The following is a 22,296-nucleotide window of genomic DNA, read 5'->3' on the forward strand; positions in this document are numbered from 1 at the left end:
TTTGAAAAATAGAGAGTTCAAAAGACGGGTTTATTTGAAATAGAAATCTTTTGTAACATTACTAGTAACATTACATTACAACTTTAGTTTAGCTCAGTATTGATCTATGCATCTTTGAATAAAGGTATTATTTTCCTTCAAAGAAAAAAAAAAGTAATAGTGTATTTTCCGCTAAGATATTTTTTAAATGTGTATAAAGTATTGCTCTACCTACTAAATCAAAGAGAATACTATGAAGACTTGACAGCATTTCAACAAATGATGGCACTGAAGGCAGAAGTATTCAGCACATAAACGTTTATTTCTTAATACTTAACCACACAGAGAACACAGAGTGATGATTTACATACAATGCTTTCAAACCTCGTCCAATCGAAAGCTTCGGTTTAGCTGTTAACCTCATTCTTAATCTCAAAAGGGAAGTTAGCAGAGCTAGTCAGCACACATCTCACTGAGAATGGAAAATGGATAGCTGCAAATGGTTGAAGGGATTTTGAGTTGTTTAAACCAGTTTTGCTAAATATTCTTTTACATATGAGTTGAAATAGCATTGGGACATTTTTGGGTTGTGCTAGATTGCCAACAAATCCTGACAAATCATCGGATATTCACTCTTATTTCTCTCTCTGCAGTCCATGCTGCTTTCCACTATTTACATATTGAGGTCTCTTTTGCATTTTCCCTCTTGTATTCCACTCCACATCTAGAAAAATGATTCCTCTCATCTCTGAAGTCACTTGAGTTCATGGCAACGTCCTGTCGTTCAGTGAGCTGTGTGCTGACGGACTGTAAGTATAAATGTCAGGGTATTTGGCAAAAACTGGGTAGTTCTTTCAGGTACTTGTTTAAGCTGTTTATATTTCATCTGAAATTGCCATTCAGTCATAAGATGCAGGAAGTTCGTGAACTTTGTGTGTTTTTTGTTGGGAAGGGAACGTTACAAGGCGGATTGGCGGCTCGTACAGGTCTTTATAATTGAGGGTAGGAAAATACAGGCTAACAGGGTCAATATAAGACTTTAAAGGGGTAGTTACAAGGCCGTGGTAGTTACATAGCTTAGGTACAGTATTCGGGGCATAGTTACAGAAAGGATTCATACTTCATCTTTTGGGGCGGACTTATAGGGCGGAAAGGGGGGCAGGCAGGAGGTGTCTGTTCATGTCACTCCGGACCATAAGACACCTGCCACACGATGATATGACTCCTCTCTGCTTTAGACAACGCTGGCTTCATCTGAGGAGCTTCACTATCTGCTTCCTCTGTCTCATCTTCACCGTCACCTGAGAAAGATAATGAGGAAATGCTATTAATGGTTATATATGAGCAAACAAATATGTTCATTTAGTGTGTTAATTGTTTCTTCTCACCGATACGGAAGTCGATATAACCCTCTCCTCCACTCAGCACCAGTACGTTCTGAACGCTCTGTGCTTCTGCGTCCGTCGGGGCTGAGGACCCCTGAGACTCTGACGGACTGTCTAACACGCTACCATTCAGGGTGGCCAACACATTGCCTGAAAACCACAGATGAGATGCATGCATGTCCATTCAAAATATTTGAATATATATATATATATATATATATATATATATATATATATATATATATATATATATATATGTATATTCTCAAATATTTAAAATGGCCACTAACCTGGCACTGACACAAAGAATTTGACGGCATCTCTGTGTCCATGAAAACAGAGTTGAGCCTGTGCCATAGAGCAGTAGGGTATGAAGCTACTCTTCTCAGAGTTACTGTCATCTGCATATACATGGATCACGCCCCCCGATGACGTGGGCGACACCTTATTGGCTGCAAGGGAACACAAGCCGCCAATCAGAAAGCGTAACAACCAATCGCAGAAACTCACTGAGACTGCCAGTGCTTAAATAAACAAAGCTGCTGCAGATTAAAACTTTAATAAACAGATCAAAGCATGCAAAAAATATCCACAGATACTCATAAAGACACAAAAAACATGAAAAAAATTCAACATAATTAACATGATGATAGTAATGCACAGAGGGATGATTCATTCATAATTAAAACATTCTAAAACCACTGACAGAAATATTCTACTGAACAATGGAGTGCATGAAAGAAGACTGAAGTGTTTACTTCTTTAGTATGTTGAAAAAATAATTGACTTAATTATATATCTGATTTTCAGTTTTCCTATATATATGTATATGTGGATTTATATAAGTCTTCTGTTCCCAGATGTATACCACATTATTATTTTAATTTTCTATGTATTTCCTTAGTTTTACTTATTTCAATTCTTTCTGTTACCATATCACATATGTGTGTATATATATATATATATATTATTCTTCATTTTTATTTTTATTTTTTTATATATATTTTTATTAGTTTTACTTATTTCAGTTGTTTATGTTACAATATAAATTCTGTGTTTGCGCGCACATAAAAGCTCATTCTAATCAATATTTATATGACTCTTCGTTCCACTCTATAAAATAACACTGAAAAGAACTAAAAATAATGAGGATAGAGGGACAGAGATAATTCATTCATGACCAAAACATGCAAAAAACACTTAAAAAACAAGTTTATTAATTAATGAAACGTAAATGAAAGCAGACCATGGAGAACCCAAAATAAGTGTGATGGGGCATGATAACAATGACAGCTGTAACGCTCCACACTTACCCCTCAGTCCGAGGAGCTGCCCTCGATGAAGCACTACGGCTACAGGAAGGAGGAGGTGGGAAGGGGAACAAGGCAGGACAAGAGAGCAACACCCATGAGACAAAGCGAAAGAGGGTAGTGGAATAATAGAGAAAAAGGAACAGGAGAAAAGCTAGGGTTTGTTGGGTAATTAATGGACTGAGAAAGTTGACCTAGCGGTTAATGATCTGGGATGATGACATTAAAGTTTGCAGGTTAATCCCAGGGTGGTGGCAATGAACTCAAGGATGGTGTGATTCAAGCCTCTTAACTAGTTTAACCGGCAAGACTTCCTTGGTCAGCCAGCTTCAGATTGAGCAAGAGCAAGTTGGCTAACTACCAAAAGTATCAGTAACAAGCATAAACCAATGACAGAGGAATGTTTAGCTGATCAGTGAAGGGAAAGGGAAATGGTTCAGATGATCAAAGACCTTGTTACATTAAAGCATGTGTACATACAAACACCCCTTAGACTTACTTTCAGTCAGAGGGATTGAGATGATGACACCATTTCCAGTCCCCACCCACAATCGGTTTCCTCCAATCAGCAGCGCAGTTATCCTGACAAAAGAGAAGCCCAACTTTCCTGTACCTGCCAATCACAGACAACATCGCACAAAGTAAAACATTCATATTGCGACTTCTGATCTTTGATAAATATTAGGCAAAATTATTCCATCAATAAATAGAACAATGAACAATAAATTAATGTTTAATTTTAAAAATCTTATTTTATGTACACTTAAATTAGTTTTTAGTGTACATTTTCTGTCAAATTGCTAAATAAATAAGAATAATAAATAAATAAATTGCTAAAATAAAACAAAATATAAAATAAAAGCTAAATTTTGCAAGAGGAGTCAATTAGGTACACATGTGACCCTGAACCACAAAACCAGTCATAATCAGTTTTTCAAAAATGAGATTTATACATCATCTGAATAAATAAGCTTTCCATTGATGTGTGGTTTGTTAAGATAGGACAATATTTGGAGAGATACAACTATCTGAAAATCTGGAATCTGAGGGTGCAAAAAATCAAAATATTGAGAAAATCGCCTTTAAAGTTATCTTAATGAAGTTCTTTGCAATGCATATTACTAATCAAAAAATAAGTTTTGATATATTTACAGTAGAAAATTTACAAAATATCTTCATGGAACATGATCTTTACTTAATATCCTAAGGATTTTTTGGCATAAAAGAAAAATCAATAATTTTGACCCATACAATGTATTTTTGGCTATTGCTCCAAATATACCCCAGTGACTTTAGACTGGTTTTGTGGTCCAGGGTCACACATAATCTTACTTCTAAACTAATCTCTACACAGAGCTCTATAAATCAGAAGCGTTAAAGTAAGAGCAACAAAGTGAGAAGTGCTACCCAGCATCTTGCTGACGTAAGGCTCGATATCCACATCTTGCAGATGCTGATGTGTGTGAGCGTGGTACAAGCGGAGCGTAGAATCCAGCCGGATTGAAACCCAGACACCATCACCAATCCATGCCAGCTGCCTCACCTGGCTCTCCTTGCGCGGGTGAGCGTCAAATGATTTCTGTGTGAAGGAGAGAGAAACATAACATAAAGTCCGAAGACAAAGATTATAATGAGGACATCACATTCACTTTCTGAGACTCGCCTCAATCTGCATGCTCTTGGGCTGGATCACGTGGATCTTGTTCTTGTTACCACACCACACTTTGTCATGAACCACAGCCATGCATCGGATGGAGTGGTGGGGTCTTCCCAGATCCATTAGGTGATAGTTAGATAGATCCCACTGCCCATCTGTGTTTACATTTCACATTTGTTATTATAAAATGCATGAATAAAAACAGTTTTGACAAATAACTCTTTTCCTTTTTCTCATAGGTTTAACATTAGGAAGATGAAGCAAACCTTCAGCTCTGTGGAAGATTGCAAGAGTCCCATCAGCCAACGCAACCAAAACTCTCCCCTTCACATGTCTGAAGCACAAAGAGACAAAGTAGGAAACTATTGGTATTTTGCATATAACTGGAGTTTTCAGTTTTTTTTATTACAGTATATACGCTACCATTCTAAAGTTTGCAGGGAGTAAGATTTTTTTTCCTGAAATATATTTTTATACTTTTATTGGGCAAGGAGGCATTAAATCCTGTGTGACAGTAAAGACTTTTACTAGTAGAGACTTCTTTCAAAACCTTTGAACGGTAGTGTACATACTTCATTAGGATTCTACTTACACCAAACTCAGAACAGAGTCTTTGAGTTTGATTGAATGAAGGCATTTCTTCCAGTTGGACACTGCAGAGTGGACATAAAGCCTGTGGACAGAGTTTATAGAGACCTTAGAGAGTATTTGACACGGTGCATATATTTGAGATAAGGGGTGGGCGATATGACCAAAATATCACGATTTTACCATTCACAATTTTATTTCACAGTATAAAATCAGTGATAGTAATACCATATAAGTTTTTGAATTTTTTTAATCAGTGTTAGTTTTACCATATAAGATTTAATAATTTTTTTCTTAAATGTCAATTTCACAAAAAACAAAAACTAGACAAGTAAACAGTCAGCGATTAAATAAGAATAAGAAACTATTTAAAAGCAATAGGACAAAAACTACAGTGGAACAAATAAATAAGGAGTGCTGCATACACTATATAAAGTAATTATATTCTTATATTCTGCATATTCTTCACTGTGTAAATTAAATATATATTTCTTCTTATTAAAGTTAGAAAAGTGATTTAATAAAGAGCAATGAGAGATTTTCTCTCTTAACATGAATGGCAGACAGTAGGAATAATAGACTGCAGTCACTTTAAGAGCTTCCCGGATCCAATGTACTGTTACACTCGTGTTTTCTCTCTCAGCTGTTTGCTTTCACTTAAGACTTCAATTACAGTGTTTAAGAGGATTCTTGCAAAGACGGGCATTTTGACACATACAAGTGTGTGTATTTAACCGTTCAAAGCCTATAAAGAGCACCTCTCTGACCAGTTCAGAAACAGTCTCTCTGACCGTTTGAGTTCTCTTTCGCTGCTGATTGCGTTTCAGTAGATTGCAGCTTAAAATCACTTGCAAATGATGTTTTCGTGACCACGTAGCACAGCAATGTCACATGTGCATGTAACTGTGATAGAGACGACAGTCCAAAATCTCTACCAGTTGACAAATTTCTATCAGTTAATCGTGTCTACTGGTTTATTACCCACCCCATCTGAGATGGAATTTAGAATTGAGAATGTGAAAATACAACTGAGAACATGCTACCGACCAGCCGTTTTGGGCTCCCAGCCACATGGTCGGGGCAGCACTTGTTCCTGCCCGGTCGTCTCCTGCCTCTTCTGAGTCTGTGGCGGCTGATGTCACTTGCTGCTTCGGCACACCTGCCTCACTGATGGCACAACACACAGGGCAGACCATTTAAATTCAACACACTTGCCTAAACCATTTCCTAAAGTATTCATTTCCTAAAGTTTTCATAAACCTTTATGAAAGCATCTGGTAGGCACTTTATTATCCAAAGTTTTTTTGTGGTTCACCAGGCTATATGTGAGATACCTGTGTGTGTTGTCGGTAAAGACATGCTCGGTGAAAGGTCCGAGTGTGCCCTCCTCATTCTCATTAGGTCCTGCCTCCTCGGACACCTCAGTGGCTTCTGTGGCTTCCTCTGCAGACTGTGACACTGCTAGGCTTCTGCACACCGGAGCTGTAGGAGCTAAACACAAAACATGTGACGTCCACTATGTAGTCTCAAAGATGCCTAACATACGTTTTCAGTCAGTCTGCTGACCTTGGCTTCGGTCCTGCACGGGTGTGTCGGTGCGAGAGGAGCAGTTGCTGCGCACTACGCTGCAGTTAGTGGCACAGCCCACGATGGTGATCCCCGCCAGCATGCCCTCCACTCCACCCTTCTCCTCTGAAGCCCCGTCTCCAGCCTGCTGCTCCAGAAATATCTCACCTGCTGGGTAATCACTCTCACTGGCCGCTACACACACCAAGAACACGAGTGAGGGTTAACACATCTTCTACAGTGTCAGTTACAGTTGAGAGTGTAGCTGTTTGTATATAGCACTACACAGACCTGGTACACTGGAGATGCACAGCACATGGGCATTACACACATTAAACTGGTCGACCAGTGAGCAGGGCTGGTTTGCGTCGATAATCACCACTTTACTGGCTGAATGAGTGCTGGTCAGTATCCACACGCGGCTGCTCATGGAGTCGGTCTCGTGCAGCTCTTTAGGCTAAAAGAGGAAGAGATACCAATGTTTAGATGCAGGTTCATTCAAATTATAATTATGATGTTCACTTCCAGCATTTATTTACTTAAAGAAAGAAAGAAAGAAATGGAGGAATTTATTTGTTTAAAGATGTAAAAGAAAGAAAGAAAGAAAGGGAAGCAGTAAAATGTAAAAGATGTTGAATATATATATATAAAATTAAATGACTTTAAAAAGTAATAAAAAATGACTAAAATGTTATTATAAGCATAAATCAAGTAAAACGTTAACTCAAAAATCTGCAAAAATTTGAGAATTGCTTAGTATTTGGTTTGTCTCCCCTTTGATTTAATCAGTGTTATAAATTTGCTTATTTGATTAGAAACCTATCAAATGTGTAGAATTGTAAATAATTTTATAATCTGTTTTCTATTTGAGCTTCCTGAGCTGTACAGCACTTTGGTCAACCTTGGGTTGTTTTTAAATGTGCTTTATAAATAAATAATGAAATGAAATGAAATTTGATTAGAGTTTGTGTTTTCTTTTTTTGGTTGCTGTTTTGTAAATTCTCAGACTTTTTCACACGGTCTGTGTATTGACACTACTGTTCAAAGGTTTGGAGTCTGTAATTGTTTTTTATTTTTCTGAAAGAAGTCTCTTATGCTCACCTAAACTGCATTTATTTTTTTTAAAATTGCATTTATTGCAATTAAAAAAAAATAGTAAAAATTGTGAAATTTACTTTATTTAAAAAAAATGTAATAATTATAAAAAATATATATATATAATATATTTTAAAATGAGTATACTATTTCTTAACTATTTCTTATTATCAATGTTTAAGATGTTGCTTCTAATTATTTTTTGTTGAGGATGTTACTTTCTTGAGGATGCTTTGATGAATAGAAAGTTCAAAATAACTGCGTTTTTTAAATAATTTTTTTGTAACATTATAAAACATTCAGAAAACAAACTGTAGCTTTTGATCACTTTAATGCATCCTTGAATAAAAGTGGTCATTTCTTAAAAAAATATATATATATTGATCCCATTTTTTTTGTTTACTTTGAACATCTCTCCCAAAAGTGTTGTTTTTTTTTTAATGTAATTTCATGTGTTTATTTCTTGTTTTATTTAAAAGCCGCTTACCTTCTTTTTCTCTGGTGAGCTCTGCTCACTCTTGCTGTCTGCGCCTTCATCTTCAGCAGTCAAAGGATCTGAGCCGTTGGACGGCTTCACAGATGCAGTCTCCTGATTGGGTGTCTTCCAGCCAGTGAGATCCACACCAGCAGCACACCACAGCTGCAGAACAAGAGTCTGAGTTCATATCTTCAAACCCTCAAAACAAACAGCATGCAAGCCTGTGTGTATCCTGTACCTTCCTGTTGGGGTCTTTCTCCACCAGAGGGCGGCAGTAAACTGGCACAGGGACATTCTTCATGCGATTATCCTCCTTCTCATTGGCCTGTGAGGACACAGGAACACAGTGATGTTCACAAGACCTTTCCCAATAAGACCACTGCCACACACTCTCTACAAGCCATACTCAGAGCTCCCATCATGCCCTGGTTAAGACTGTCTTGATCCAGGGCAGATAGAGAAAGGGGAAACCAAGAACAGCAAACCAGAAGAGCAGATCAAAGACTGTTAGAGGGTTACAAGGCAGACGCATGCGCAGTGACAGTCAATCTACTGTACAGTCAGAGACAGAGAGAGCAGCACATCATGATTCAAGAGTTTCTAAGATGGAGGACGGTTTGATACGGACCAGCATATCCTGTTACACAACACTGACAGAACAGTATTTCTTACCATCTGAATCCATTTACTTTCATCTAAGACTATGTTGCCTGTATACAATTAAATATTAAATTGTGATTATATTAAAATGAGCTTTCGATACATTTTAGACATCTGGAATCAGTTTGAAACTGTTAGATCAGAAGTTCAACTAAACCCTGCGTACATACTAGATTTGAATAACCATTTATCTTTAAAAAGACAACCCCTTGTGAAAAAGAAGTACACTTCAACATGCTTTTAATTCACACTGTTTTATGCGGCCAAACGTACTGACAAGTAGGTATGATCAACTACAAACGGTATGGTAAATATGCTTAAATATAAATTCTATTGAAACCTGTCTCATTTAAATATAAATTGCAATTCCACATTTATAATGATGAAGTTGCAATCCTTTAAAGTAAAATGTTTTAATATTGTTTTATAAGATTACTCAAGTGTGTTCAGAAACTGTCATGAAAGTGTATTTTCTTTTAGTTCACCGAAGTGGCCTTTTATTACAAGAATATTATATATTTTGCAATTACAATTAAATATATATATGTCAAGTTTTACAATTAAATTGTAATAGTAATCAACTATGGCCATTGCATTACTTACCTAATAAATATGAAAAATGTTGAATGGAAGGAAATATATGTATTAAACCTGCTTCCTATTACATGAAATCAGACATACAATATATGGCCTTTTTAAATTTTAGTTTTTTAACTTAAAAGTTATTTTTTAAAAGGTAAAATTAAGCTGAAATTTAGCAGAACGGTTGCCTTTTCACACAATTACAGTACTATTATAAAAAGTGTTGTCTTATTTAGTTGAAGTCATTGAAAGGTACTCTAACAACAGTATTCAGGCGATAGCTTGGTACAGTAGTGGGATCAGATGGTACTTACTACTCTGCATATCAAGTGCTGATTGATTACCACATTCACGCACCACTGTATTTGAACTTTGAAACATGGTACTACATCTTGCAGCAGCGCTGACATCATATAAATTATGATGACTGGCATATGACTTACATCACTGTAGGCTGTAAAATCGGCCAAATGTCTAAAATGCAGAAAATAATGTGAACTTGACAGTGTTAGCGAAACACCAGGAAAGCATGGCGGCAGCTATAAAACACCAGAGCGTTCATTCCTAAACTCAGCAGAGACATTATTTTCTGCCCTGTCAGCTTTCTGCTGCGTCTGCGCTATGATTTGCTGACTGAGGCTGAGTCAGGTTAGGGCCGGGAGTTAGAGGGGCGGGGTGGGAGAGGTGCATGCTGGTCCTCTGCCGCTCAGACTTGCCTGCGTCCTCTTCGCTGTGACGTCTTGAGCACTGTCCGCCTGCGAGCCGTTCTGTGGGAGATCACAGTTAGAGCCACGGCGACACTGTCACCACGGCAACCCTGACACACACACTGTCACCGTGGCAACCCTAACACTGTTGCCACTCCAGAACCCAGCACAAGGGGTCTAGTCACCTAGTCGACTAGTTCCATAAAACAACAAACAGTTCCAGACTAAGAACTGTTACCACTTAAGAACTCAGATGGACGATGGTGCACCGAACATGTTAAAACCATTCTAATAGTTAAAGGTTGATAGCAGGACAAAGCACTACATCATTTACAGAATAAGACGGTGAGCAAACGCTCACCTTTCTGTTTTTCATAAACAGTGTTGGGATATTAATTGTTATTAATTTTAATTTGTTTAAATTTTTATGGTTTAGTCTTTTTTTTTTCTTTAGAAAAATGTACAATTTTATACCTTGTACCTATAATTGTACCTATAATTTCTTAATTTCTCTAATTTTATTTTTTCAATGAAGTCAGTTCGGTGCTTCAGCTTAATTATTTAAACTTATTTCATTTTAGTTAGTTGCCAAGGAAACATTTCTAATTCAGTTCGGTGCTTCAAAAAAAATATATAAAACATTTATATATATATATATATATATATTTATATATATATATATATTATATATATATATATATATATATAATAAATATATATATATATATATAATTAATAACACTATCATTGACTCCTTTTAACCCTTGCATTTTTCTTGTGAAATATTAGGTGAAATTCTGTTCTTTATCACAATTGTTTTTACTTTTTCTGTATTCATAAGTTTCAATTAAGCTCACTTTAATGATTTCACCATAATACATAGTTTTTATGGTAGATGGAAGCTGCAGACTTTACCTGTATATTTATCTTAGAAATATCTGACACTGTTACATACTTTACCAGTTTTTGTCAGTATCTTATAGTGTAGCTAATTCGTTTTTTTTTTTTTTTTTTTTTTACTAAACTGCTCTTGCACATCTTCAACAAGTAATTTATCACCTCACATAAACTCAGATGCCCTTGCTTATCTTGGGAGGAGCTAAGCTAAGACACGCCCCTTTGGGCATTTGGGTCCATCTTTATTAAGTCATCTTAATTTTCTCCTGTATTTGACTTCCTGACAAAACAGAGCCACTTCGGTCTCCATGTGGAGATGATCTGCTTAGAGAGATGAGGGGTCAAGGGTCAAGATAGGAGCAGATACCTGTTTCAATCGGGACGGGACACTCCAGCCACAGGTCTGCATGGGGCCGTCCTTCCTGCGCATGTGCTCGCGCACCTGCCGGTACTGCTCTCGACGCTGCTCTCTGCGAGTACAGAGCGCAGAATCGCTGAGGAGAGACGCAACACCGTTACTGGGCAGTCTACGGGCGAACAGAAAGAGAGAGGGAGCAGTCAGCGAAAGAGCGAGAGAACCAGCCAGCCAGCCAGCCGAGGCCAAAAAGAAATGCCAGACACACTGTGTGATGTGAAAATGCTATTTACATTTATGCATTTGGCAGATGCTATTTAATGCTAATGGAGGGCGAGGCAAACAGATGTAAAAACAAACATCTGTATGTGTACATGTATATGTTGATGTGAACTGATGTTTTAAAATATTCTAACAAATAAGACATAATGAATGCAAAAAACATTTACATTTATTCGTTTGGCAGCAGTGTTGCTATTCTTTACTACAACCATTAAAAAATCATTTTCATCCACTGAAAAAGCTTAAATAAAATTAAATATTTTATCAGATGAAAAACCTAACGCAAAAAAAACTAAATGAAAAATAGAAATGTTGCCTTTGCAGCTAACTGAAATAATATAAGCAGAAGTACTGAAAATACAGAAACTAAAACTAAAATAAAAATGAACCTAAAAAGAAATCTAATAAACAAAAAGCACAAACTAAAATTGAAATGAAAACTGAAAATATAAAAATAAAAGCTAATTAAAAATGCAGTCTTGATATCATTATGCATGTTCCCTGAGAACTAAACCCCACAACCTAACTTAAGTCTTTATTAAATAAATGCCAATAATTCTAAAAATTCAAGTTTTGTTTTAGAGATAATGTTAGAATTGATCAGTAGAAATAGTTTTTATTATAAGTTTTATTTAAAGCAACAGAAGTCTGTGATATTTCCTTGGATAACTCCTCCTGTAAGTAAACGTGTGAGTGAGTGTGCAACAGCTAACAGTCAAACGCAGCATCAGCACACAGCATTTAGCAGCAGTCAGCTTGCCTGAGCAGAAGAAAGAGAGAGTAGGCGTAGGGGACAGAGGAAGAGGGAGGACAATGTGTGGATGAGGATGTGAGGACATATGGGACAAAGACACAGTCAGGTATGCATGTTTCCTCTCACTCTTCAGGCATGAACTCCAGTATGCAGCTGGAGGTGGAGATCTGGCACATGGTTTGGGAGCGTCTCTGGTTGTAGCCAGCAGGAGAGGGAGACTTGTAGTGAATGTTGACACTGTTGTACGTCCGTTTCACTGGAGGAGGGCTCGCAGATGAGCTGAAAAGACGTGCAAAGCTGGAGAAAGACACAGAGCAGGTAAAGAAACAGGAAAACATAAAATGCAAATGATAAAATTGGTGCTATTTTAACATCATTAATATATTTCAGCGGTGTGAAATCAAGCCCCTGATTTTCCTTACAAAATGATTTAAGAGTTAAACACAAAGACAAAATGTCTAAAACCGCTGTAATACTCACAACTGCCAGATTATGGACTTCTTCTTCTCTTGTAGAGGAGGACTCTCTCGAGATGCCCTGTGGAGGTGAAATGAATAAACAGAAAATGAAGTCTGCGTTGTAAAATATATATACATCACACACACGTGTGTAAACAGAAAATTATATATATATATATTATATATATATATATATATATATATATATATATATATATATATATATATATATATATATAAAATTTATATATATTTTTTTTTTTTTTACATAAGACTGTAAAAATGCTTCAGCAAACACATATTTATTGGTTAACTGTAAGTTATTCATTATGTATACTTTTACTGTAAATGTTTTTTGGAACTAAAAAGTATGAACTACCAAATATGGCTTACAATTAACTTAGTACTCAACAGGAAAATACATGTGTTTTTAAAGTAAATTATTGTTAAAAAGATTTCTTTAAAAAAAAAAAATGTCAACGGACAGTAAAAGGATATTCCCAGAAGTCCCTGCATGATGCATCACATGTGATTATTTTTTTATTTTATTATAATTTTTATTATTATTATAATTTTTTTTTTACACTACAGATTAAATCAAAGTTTGGGGTTGGTAAGATTATTTAATATTTTTGAAATAAGTATCTTATGCTCACCAAAGCTGCATTTATTTGATCAGAAACACATTAAAACATTAACATTGTGAAATATTATTACAATAACTGTAAATGTAATTTGTTTCTGTCATGCAAAGCTGAATTTTCAGCATCATTACTCCAGTCTTCAGTGTCACATGATCCTTCAGAAATCACTCTAATATGCTGATATGGCATTCAGGAAACATTTCCCATAATTATCAATGTTGAAAATAGTTGTGGTGTGTATGTAATCAATTACGTACATTAGGGTGTTTTGTAACATTTTATGTTATATTACAATGCATTAATGCATTTTTACTCCATATCGACCAGGTTTTTATGAGAATTGTATTGATCAAGTCATGTAGATGTGCAAATGTCTGAGATTTTGTTTACATGCTTTGATGCCAGATAAAAGTTTGTGTCTGAATGAGAGTTGATTTGGATGTGAGATCTGTGTGGTCTGTGTCTGCTTCTCCCTCACCTGATCATCTCTGTCCAGCGCACAGCCTCCTGAAGCTCCATCAGTCTCTCCTTGTACTGGTTGCGCTCCATCAGCACGCGGGCCATCTCTACACGTGTGAAGCGTCGTCTCTGCGTCATGGCCACATCGTCCTGCAGTGGAGACGAGTACTGCACCAAAGAGCCACACAGAACAGAGCAACACCACAAAACACGGCAGCAGTGAAGCGGATGTTAGTGCATCAGGCCTTCAGCATTTCACAGCATCAAACATGAGGTTACTAAAGCATTGCAGGAAGGTTAAAGGTTTGCTGCACATAGCAATTTAATTAAAAAAGCAAAGCCTGTAGAAGTGACTGGTAGTAAAATTTCTCAACCACTGGCTGTGTTTACAACTTGATTTAATGTTAAAGGGATACTCCACCGCAAAATCAAAATTTCATCATTAATCACTTACCCCCATGTCGTTCCAAACCCGTAAAAGCTTTGTTCGTCTTCTGAACACAATTTAAGATATTTTGGATGAAAACCGGGAGGCTTGTGACTGTCCCATAGACTGCCAAATAAATAACACTGTCAAGGTCCAGGAAAGTATGAAAAGCATCGTCAGAATACTCCATCTGCCATCAGTGATTCAACCATAACATTATGAAATGACGAGAATACTTTCTGTACATGAAGAAAACAAAAATAATGACTTTATTCAATAATTCCTCTCCTCTGTGTCTCTCCAAATCAGCATAGTGCCATTTTGGAGAATCTGAGCAGTACGCAGATGGCATACGCTCTTCTGTGTCAGCCGCGCTGCACTGATGTGCTGTTTGCTTTCAAACCAAAGCCTAAATACATGTAAAAAACGTATCCTTGTGGCGCGGCTGACACAGAAGAGTGTAAGCCGTCTGTGTACAGCTCAGAATTGTCAAAATGGCGCTATGCTGATTTGGAGAGACACACAGGAGAGGAATTATTGAATAAAGTTGTTATTTTTGTTTTCTTCGTGTACAAAAAGTATTCTCGTCGCTTCATAATGTTACGGTTGAATCACTGACGGCAGATGGAGTATTCTGATGATGCTTGACAAGCTTTCCTGGACCTTGACACTGTTATTTATTTGGGACAGTCACAAGCCTCCCAATTTTCTTTCAAAATATCTTAAATTGTGTTCCGAAGATGAACGAAGCTTTTACGGGTTTGGAACGACGTGGAGATAAGTGATTAATGACAAAATTTTCATTTTGGGGTGGAGTATCACTTTAAATGAACACTTGGAAGGTCATAAATGGTTTTAATATTATCAATAATGTAAGAAAAAAAATTGTGGGGGGTGGGGGGATTGGTGAGATTTTGGAGCTCTGTTCCAAAACCTAGTGAGCGTGATTTTTTCACTGAGCTCATCACAGTGCATTCTGGGATATACCATGTTGTCACTGAACTCTGAACTGAGGCAGCTCACTACGTTTTGGAGCAGAAAAAGGAGTGTTTGAAATGGGAAGTGTTTGACTTACATCCTCTCCACCCTCATCTTTAGAGTCCTGAGATGCTCCTAAAGCTTCAGCTCTCAACCTTTAATCAAAGGGAGACATTCAGACTTTAATTAGATTGGAGTCACAGAGACTCTTAAAAAGCCACTTTTGGACACACAGAACACGTTTTTGCATTCCACTGTGCTGCTTTGTCTATTGTCTGTGGAAACGTGCTAAATGGACACGTTTTACCAATGTGCTCAAATGTCATAATCTCCGGTGACCCACACATGACACAGCGTTACAGAAACTGAAATATGTAACTTTTAAAAAATTTAAAACATTGCATTTTCTGCCCATTTCACTGCCACACATCTTATGTTTTTTGCAAAACTCAAAAACGCATTTTTTGTGAAAGCCCCCTAAAGCCCCAAGTCCTGGATTAAACTCATGTTAGTGATAGTTTAAATGGGCCATAATACTTTTTAAACTTGGAAGGGTTCAATTTGAGCAGACGATTATACCCTCACTGTGCTTTTCCCCAGTACATTCAGCATCTGGCTCATTTCATCATCTGAAACTATTTTTTTGAAACTTTCGTTTTCTAAATCTTATTATAAAAAATTTTGTTTTCAATATTTTATTGAGTAAAGTAATTTCTCTGCAGTAGAAGCCATTCAAGCCAGTGCAATTTTTGCAGATGATATTTGTTTTATGCCTGCAGTAATTATGAGTGAAATCATTGTCTATCAAACAGTGCCACTTTGAGGAATAAAGGTGAATTGCATTTACTGAGTCATCAGATATTTAATTATAGTTGTGCAGGAAAAACATACTTTCACTATTACATACCTCGGGTTGCTAATGACCCAAAAGTACATTTTTTACAAAAGAATTAATAAGAAAACAGATATTCTTTACTAATTTTATTATTTTTTTCTTGTTATATTGTTTATAATTAATAGATTGAGGAATACTAAGAATGTTGATGTCTAACTTTAAAAAACGAAGGAGGGAGAGGGTAGTGAATGACGTCCCGGATCGCTAAAGACTTGAGATATGCATTTAAGGGTTAAAACTGTTTTTAAGGAACAATCTGTAAAATCTGTCGATAAACATCAATGTTGGGACATAAGAATTCAGTGGAAACAAAGATCCAGACCTCTTTAGTTCCTCCTCCAGTTCTTTCACTCTCAGGTCCACTTTGCTCTTGGACTGTTTGACTGTTTCCAGCTCTTCCCGGAGAACTTCCTGTTCACTCGACAGCTCATCCAGTTTAGCAATCAGGTCATTCTTCACAATATTCAGGGCATTTCTACAGACATCAGATGACTCCATTAGAGCATGAAGACGCATATATACACAGGCTTATAAACACACATTCTGTCTGTCTGTCTTTCTGTCTTACTTGGTCTCCAGAAGTTGTTTGTTCTCTGTTAGCAGATTTTCCACCTCTTTCCCCATACCTGTGGGATATACAGAGTTAGCAGGAGTAAAGACCACCATGAACTCTTTCCAAGTCTCAGATCAACAGACTAAGGGACAGCTGATTCAAACTACATCACGATTGTTTGAAATTACACCACAATCACAAAGAATTACAGTACATTGAATTACTTCTGTAGCTATTTACTAGTTCAGTGAAATCTCTTCTTTATTGTGACACTGAACAATGACCTTTAAGGGTTTTATTTACAAGACATCTAAAGGGGTATAATCACGGTCTAACTTGATGAGTAAACCATAGAACATCCAAACTGACTTGGTAATATGATTCATATGAGCCGCAAAGCCATGCATTCGAAAGCACAGCACTGAGCAGCCGAAGTTAATAGGATTAGAAGAGCAGAAGCACAGGAGAACATCTCATCAAAGCATAGCTACAAATAAGGAACCTATCACAATGTCCTACTGAAAATAACATGAGGGGGGAAAAGGAGGCTATGAGCCTTACCAAAGAAATCATCCCGGACTGAAACAGAGAGCCGAAGAGGAAAGGAAAGTGGCGAGGAAGGAGGAAGCAGCCAAATGACAGAAGAGAAGATTAAAATAAGAAGATAATGATGGAAATGAAGAGAGATGGGATTAAAAGAAAAGATTAAGAGAAGAGAGAAAAACAAATGGACAGGTACATGTTATATATTTATCATCACACACACACCTAATAATTCAATAAAACAAATTAATTTATATAGCGATTTCATTAAAAATTTATTTTTTTAGTTTATGATTTATTTGAGGGTTTGTTTTTTAATATATAGTTTTTTTTTGGGGATGTGTTTATAAAAATTGATATGTTTGTGGTCAGGAAGATTTTGTGCTTTTTATGCTTACCAAGACTGATTTATTTGATCAAAAACACAGTAATACATTAATATTGTGAAATATCATTGCCATTTAAAATAACTGTTTTCTATTATAATGTATTTTAAAATGTAATTTATTCCTGTGGTGGCAGGACTGATTTGGTGAAGAAACATTGCTTATTATTATCAGTGCTGAATATGTTTTTACTGCTTACAATGTTTGATGAATAGAAAGTTTATGTCTTCACTGTAACTTTTAATCAGTTAAAACTCCTTGATGAACAAAAGTATGAATTTCTTTCAAAACATAAAAATCTTTCCGGCCCCAAACGTTTGAGCAGTAGTGTATTTTTAAACGTTTTATATAGTCTTTTGTCATATAGTCTAATGTTGTGTTTAAAGTAATATGACTAATTGTGTTTCATGTTGATGTTAAATCCATGCAAAAGTCATGAAGAGCAAAAAAGAATGAGAACTAAAAATACCAACCAATCAGTGATCAGATACACACCTGAGAATTCCCCTAGGGGCGTGGCCGAGTGAAGCACACACAGGAAGGAAGCACAGAGAGGGGTCAAGGGTCATTGAGTGAGACGGCCAATCAAAAGAAAGATCCACCTTCACACTGAGATAAACAAATCAACAGCTCTACCTTGATAATGAAACAAGACAAATCAGAAAACTGCCAACATAAATAACAGGAATTCCTCAAATGAAACAACTCAGGATAACTTCATAAGACCAAAATGTGCTTAGGGGGCAGGAGATACAGCCATGAAGCAAGCATGATATCCCAAGAGACCTTGCTTTGGGGATATGTCCAGCAGTGGGCCTTCCTGACAAAAGGCATGCAATACACAGTGTACGGAAGAAAGGCCCTTAGCCACCGTACGCTTAGCAATGGTACTTAAAAAAAATATAAACAGAAAATGAAATGTCATTGATCTTGAAATATCATTGATCCAAAGGTAACCTGCATTTATGAGAAACTGTCAATCAACTGCGGAGGTAAAATGTTCATCATTTGCACGCTGAAGCTTACCGAGAAGTTCTGCTCCTGCGTCCACATCACCGATGATGTCAGACTTGGCGTCTTTGATCTCATGGTACAGAGAGTCTGTGTTGATGCCGAATGCCTCATTCACTATGCCCTGAGAAGGTTCAAAGGAACAAGAGCTTTCGTCATTATTTCTTATTTCTTATTTCATTTCAGAGCTTGAATGTTTTTTGCTGAATTCTTTAGATTACACAAAGCCACTTTCTTAACAGCATTTTTTAATGATTTAGAAGTTTAACTTGGATGGTCTTTTTGTATCGATCGGGTGTTTTGTACTTTTATTCAGTATTTAATTGTGTGAATGATGTGTCTACCTGTTTCCTCCTCCGTAGATTCGAGGGTCCAAGCACATATCTAGCTCTGGCGTTGAGTCTATAATTTCCTGAAACTCTGACCATTCATCACTACTGCCCATGCCTACAGACACACACACACAAATGAAAATGAAATGAAGACAGTCTTTTTCCTGAAATGAAAAACTGGACTTCTGCAATCTGTAGAATGCACACAAAAGCCTCATGCCTTCATTTGACATTTTCAAATCATGTTTGGATTTAATCAATGCATTATGTGTGATGTACATGAAATGTTGGTACAAATTGTTTCTTTATTTATAATGCTAGTGACTGGAGGGGTTTCCAGTAGTGGCCGATCAATTTATCAGCAAGGCTGATATCTGACATTTTTAGCATCAGCTATACTATAATAAGACTGCAGACCAAAATCAAGGAGAATATTTAATACTCGTCAAGTTCAAATTACAGTTATCATTATACGATTATTATACAATCAAATTATTATATGATTAATTTTAACTATTAAAAATGAATTAAATATTCAGTAAATATTATCTAAAAATATTAAAATGATTAATTTTATTGAAACAATGTTGTGGATGTGCTATTTATAATTTTTAAATTTCCTTTAAAATATAAAAGTTTAGAATAAAATAAAATTTTGTAGACAGTATGATTTAAAATATTTCTATTCAGTAAGGATGCATTAAACTAACAGTGTAAAAGTGACTGTAAATACTTTTCATTGTTACGAAAAATCTATTTCAAATGATAGGATATTGTATTTACTGTATTTTTGTTCAAATAAACGCAGCCTCGGTAACCAAAAGAGACTTCTTTTAAAAACATAATAAAATCATGCTGACCCCAAACTCTTCAACGGGAATATGTTAATATATATCGATATATTGATGAACATCAGCATTGGCATCTGCCTTTAAAAAAAAAACATCATCGGTCAATCTTTAGTTTTCTTTGTTCTTTTATTTAGTGTTTATTCTTTGTCTCAGTTCATCCTTTCTCACCAATGCTGACGTTCCTGGTTTCCTGAGAGACCTGCACCTCCATGTTTCTACTACGACGCTTTGTTTTCTTGCAGCTCGTCCCCTGGGACATGTTGAACCCTCGCACCGATACCAGCACATCATTCAGAGGGGTAACAGTTGCGGAGGGAACAGACGAGGTGGGAGTGTTTGATTTGCTCCCTGTGCTGCTGGGTGTGGCTGCGACCGAGTCTGAATCTGAGCCATCCTCCTTAACACAGAGAGAACAACATATCACACACATATTTTAATAATTGACACACTCTGCTAAACTTCTAAACTTAACCTTTTAAACTAGTTAATTTGGTATTGCTTTGACTAGTTTGACTGATAAACATTTATACTTACTAGCGAGGCTTGTACGGTACAAAAATATATTGTAATACAAATACACACATGCAAATGTTAAACATGTACAAATATCTGTGAAGTACCACTAGGTCCTTCCAGTTTCAAGATATTTATCTAACTCTACGGCAACATATAAGGTCCACAGATAAAAAAAAAAGAAAAAAAGCTTTGTCAAACATAACTCAAACTGCTTTATACTCATGTGACTTGAGTCATCTGGAAAACAGGAAGTGAAGAATAACGTTTCTTTTTTCTCTTTCTTCAAAGAACAGCTGTATAGTTATGTGTGCACAGCTGACAGATGCTTCATGTAGGAGAGATTCAATTAATTAAAACGGCTTTTTTAACACACATCTGTTCATTTCAGATGGCTAAAAAAAGACAAAGATGTGGACAAAGAGGCAGAGGATGGACCTCCAAACCAAAATCGTGGACCCTTGGAGGCCATAAGGGGGCGTGGCTGAGAGAATGATGATTATCATGACTCCTCCCCTGACGCTTTAGGGCGGAGTCATATCTGTCACACCTGGTAGCCAGGGGCGTAGTCAGGCCTGCTGAGATCGCTGGAATGCCAGACGTCTGATGAAACCATTCTAGCCCCCCCAGGACCCCCACGTACCATGCCATCTCTGCCAGGAAACAAACTCAGTGATGGGGGGCGCTCTGTTTTACTGCAGGAAAAGAAAGAGAGACAGGAAAGGATAAATATTTCAAACACTAAACCAACACTGGCACATCAACAAACGCAACGGACAGGGTGAAAACACATAGAGACACAAAACCAGACAGGAGAAAGAGGTACAGGTTTCTCAGTCTCTGACTTCAAGACTGTTAAACTGGGTGTTTGGGTGGACGGCAGGTTAATTTTTTATTTTAAAGGAGTCAAATGTCAGATATAATGACTGCAGGGAGACACAGGGGTTTTGGGAGCTGTCAGAGATTGCGCAGCATTTTTACCTTTTCCTCCAGTTGTGTCGTTGACTGCAGACACACACAGCGGCACACGCACAGAAAGAAAGAAACAAACAAAAAGAAGGTGAACACACGCACACTCACAAACACAGTCACACTATACTGACACAGGACATAACGTCACATTACGTACAGTATACACAGCATGTAAAAAATACATGGAACTGACTTATGCTGAAATTGCGACAGTCAAAGTGTTGCTTGCTTGCAGTTTCAGCATGTTTTTAATTAAGGGCTGTGCAAATGAATAACTGAATGAATAAATGAATTATTTCATAATATGTTATTTTGTATTTCATTATGATAAAGTATGCATATGTACAGAATGGGGTGGGCTATATGACCAAAATCTTATATTTATCCATATTATGTATCATATATATATATATTTGATATCATGATATGAGTAATTTTATTTCACTGTAACAGTATATATCACAACATAGTTATTGTTGCTTTAAATAAGGTCTTTATGATATCAAAATCTTTGATACCATAGAAATTTCATAATTCTTGTCACCAATGTCAATTTCACAAAAAAAACTGTAACTGTTTATATCATGATATTAATAGAATGATTAAAAAAAAAAAGACAAGTAAACAGTCAGGAAGCTAATAAGAGACTAATTACAAGCAATAGGACAAAAAACTACAGTAGAACAAATACATAAGAAATGCTACATAATACACTGTATAAAGTAATCAAATGTATAAAAATGCTGCATATTATTCACTGTGTAAATTAAATATATATTTCTTGTTATTAAAATTACAAAAGTGATTTAGTCAAGAGCAATGAGAGACTTTCTCTCTTTTGTTGTTTGATTAACACGAATGGCAGAAAGCAGGAATAATAGACTGCTGTCACTTTAAGAGCTTCCCGGATCCAATGTACTGTTACACATGCGTGTTCTTTCTCGACTGTTTGCTTTCACTTAAGACCGGTGTTTAAGAG

The 22,296-nt window shown here is 36.4% G+C and overlaps 1 protein-coding gene across 17 annotated transcripts in view; it reads right to left on the minus strand.

Annotated features, from left to right (window-relative positions):
• Window positions 1-280: 280 nt before the first annotated feature.
• LOC109055087 (C-Jun-amino-terminal kinase-interacting protein 3-like) overlaps window positions 281-22,296 on the minus strand; it is a 28,814-nt gene continuing 6,798 nt past the window's right edge. The window contains exons 5-34 of one of the 17 annotated variants that reach the window (XM_042720526.1): window positions 21,327-21,350; window positions 20,989-21,040; window positions 20,001-20,229; window positions 18,994-19,096; window positions 18,665-18,783; window positions 18,134-18,145; window positions 17,271-17,288; window positions 16,725-16,782; window positions 16,479-16,631; window positions 15,359-15,416; window positions 13,876-14,024; window positions 12,776-12,832; window positions 12,422-12,592; window positions 11,272-11,398; window positions 10,017-10,067; window positions 8,297-8,383; window positions 8,068-8,220; window positions 6,777-6,942; window positions 6,486-6,680; window positions 6,254-6,410; window positions 5,967-6,086; window positions 4,924-5,004; window positions 4,598-4,665; window positions 4,338-4,486; window positions 4,082-4,253; window positions 3,174-3,287; window positions 2,678-2,716; window positions 1,655-1,816; window positions 1,368-1,514; window positions 281-1,280 (exon numbers count right to left, since the gene is read on the minus strand). In XM_042720526.1, the coding sequence (XP_042576460.1) occupies window positions 1,162-1,280; window positions 1,368-1,514; window positions 1,655-1,816; window positions 2,678-2,716; window positions 3,174-3,287; window positions 4,082-4,253; window positions 4,338-4,486; window positions 4,598-4,665; window positions 4,924-5,004; window positions 5,967-6,086; window positions 6,254-6,410; window positions 6,486-6,680; window positions 6,777-6,942; window positions 8,068-8,220; window positions 8,297-8,383; window positions 10,017-10,067; window positions 11,272-11,398; window positions 12,422-12,592; window positions 12,776-12,832; window positions 13,876-14,024; window positions 15,359-15,416; window positions 16,479-16,631; window positions 16,725-16,782; window positions 17,271-17,288; window positions 18,134-18,145; window positions 18,665-18,783; window positions 18,994-19,096; window positions 20,001-20,229; window positions 20,989-21,040; window positions 21,327-21,350 (3,310 nt within the window). In that variant the 3' untranslated portion in view covers window positions 281-1,161. Of the gene's footprint in view, window positions 1,281-1,367; window positions 1,515-1,654; window positions 1,817-2,677; window positions 2,717-3,173; window positions 3,288-4,081; window positions 4,254-4,337; window positions 4,487-4,597; window positions 4,666-4,923; window positions 5,005-5,966; window positions 6,087-6,253; window positions 6,411-6,485; window positions 6,681-6,776; window positions 6,943-8,067; window positions 8,221-8,296; window positions 8,384-10,016; window positions 10,068-11,271; window positions 11,432-12,421; window positions 12,593-12,775; window positions 12,833-13,875; window positions 14,025-15,358; window positions 15,417-16,478; window positions 16,632-16,724; window positions 16,783-17,270; window positions 17,289-18,133; window positions 18,146-18,664; window positions 18,784-18,993; window positions 19,097-20,000; window positions 20,230-20,895; window positions 21,041-21,326; window positions 21,351-22,296 lie in introns of all 17 variants that reach the window. The other 16 variants (XM_042720524.1, XM_042720515.1, XM_042720519.1 and 13 more) reach the window with 16 other exon arrangements.

This window comes from Cyprinus carpio, chromosome B3 (assembly GCF_018340385.1).
Source record: "Cyprinus carpio isolate SPL01 chromosome B3, ASM1834038v1, whole genome shotgun sequence".
In the NCBI taxonomy this organism is placed as follows: Eukaryota; Metazoa; Chordata; class Actinopteri; order Cypriniformes; family Cyprinidae; genus Cyprinus; species Cyprinus carpio.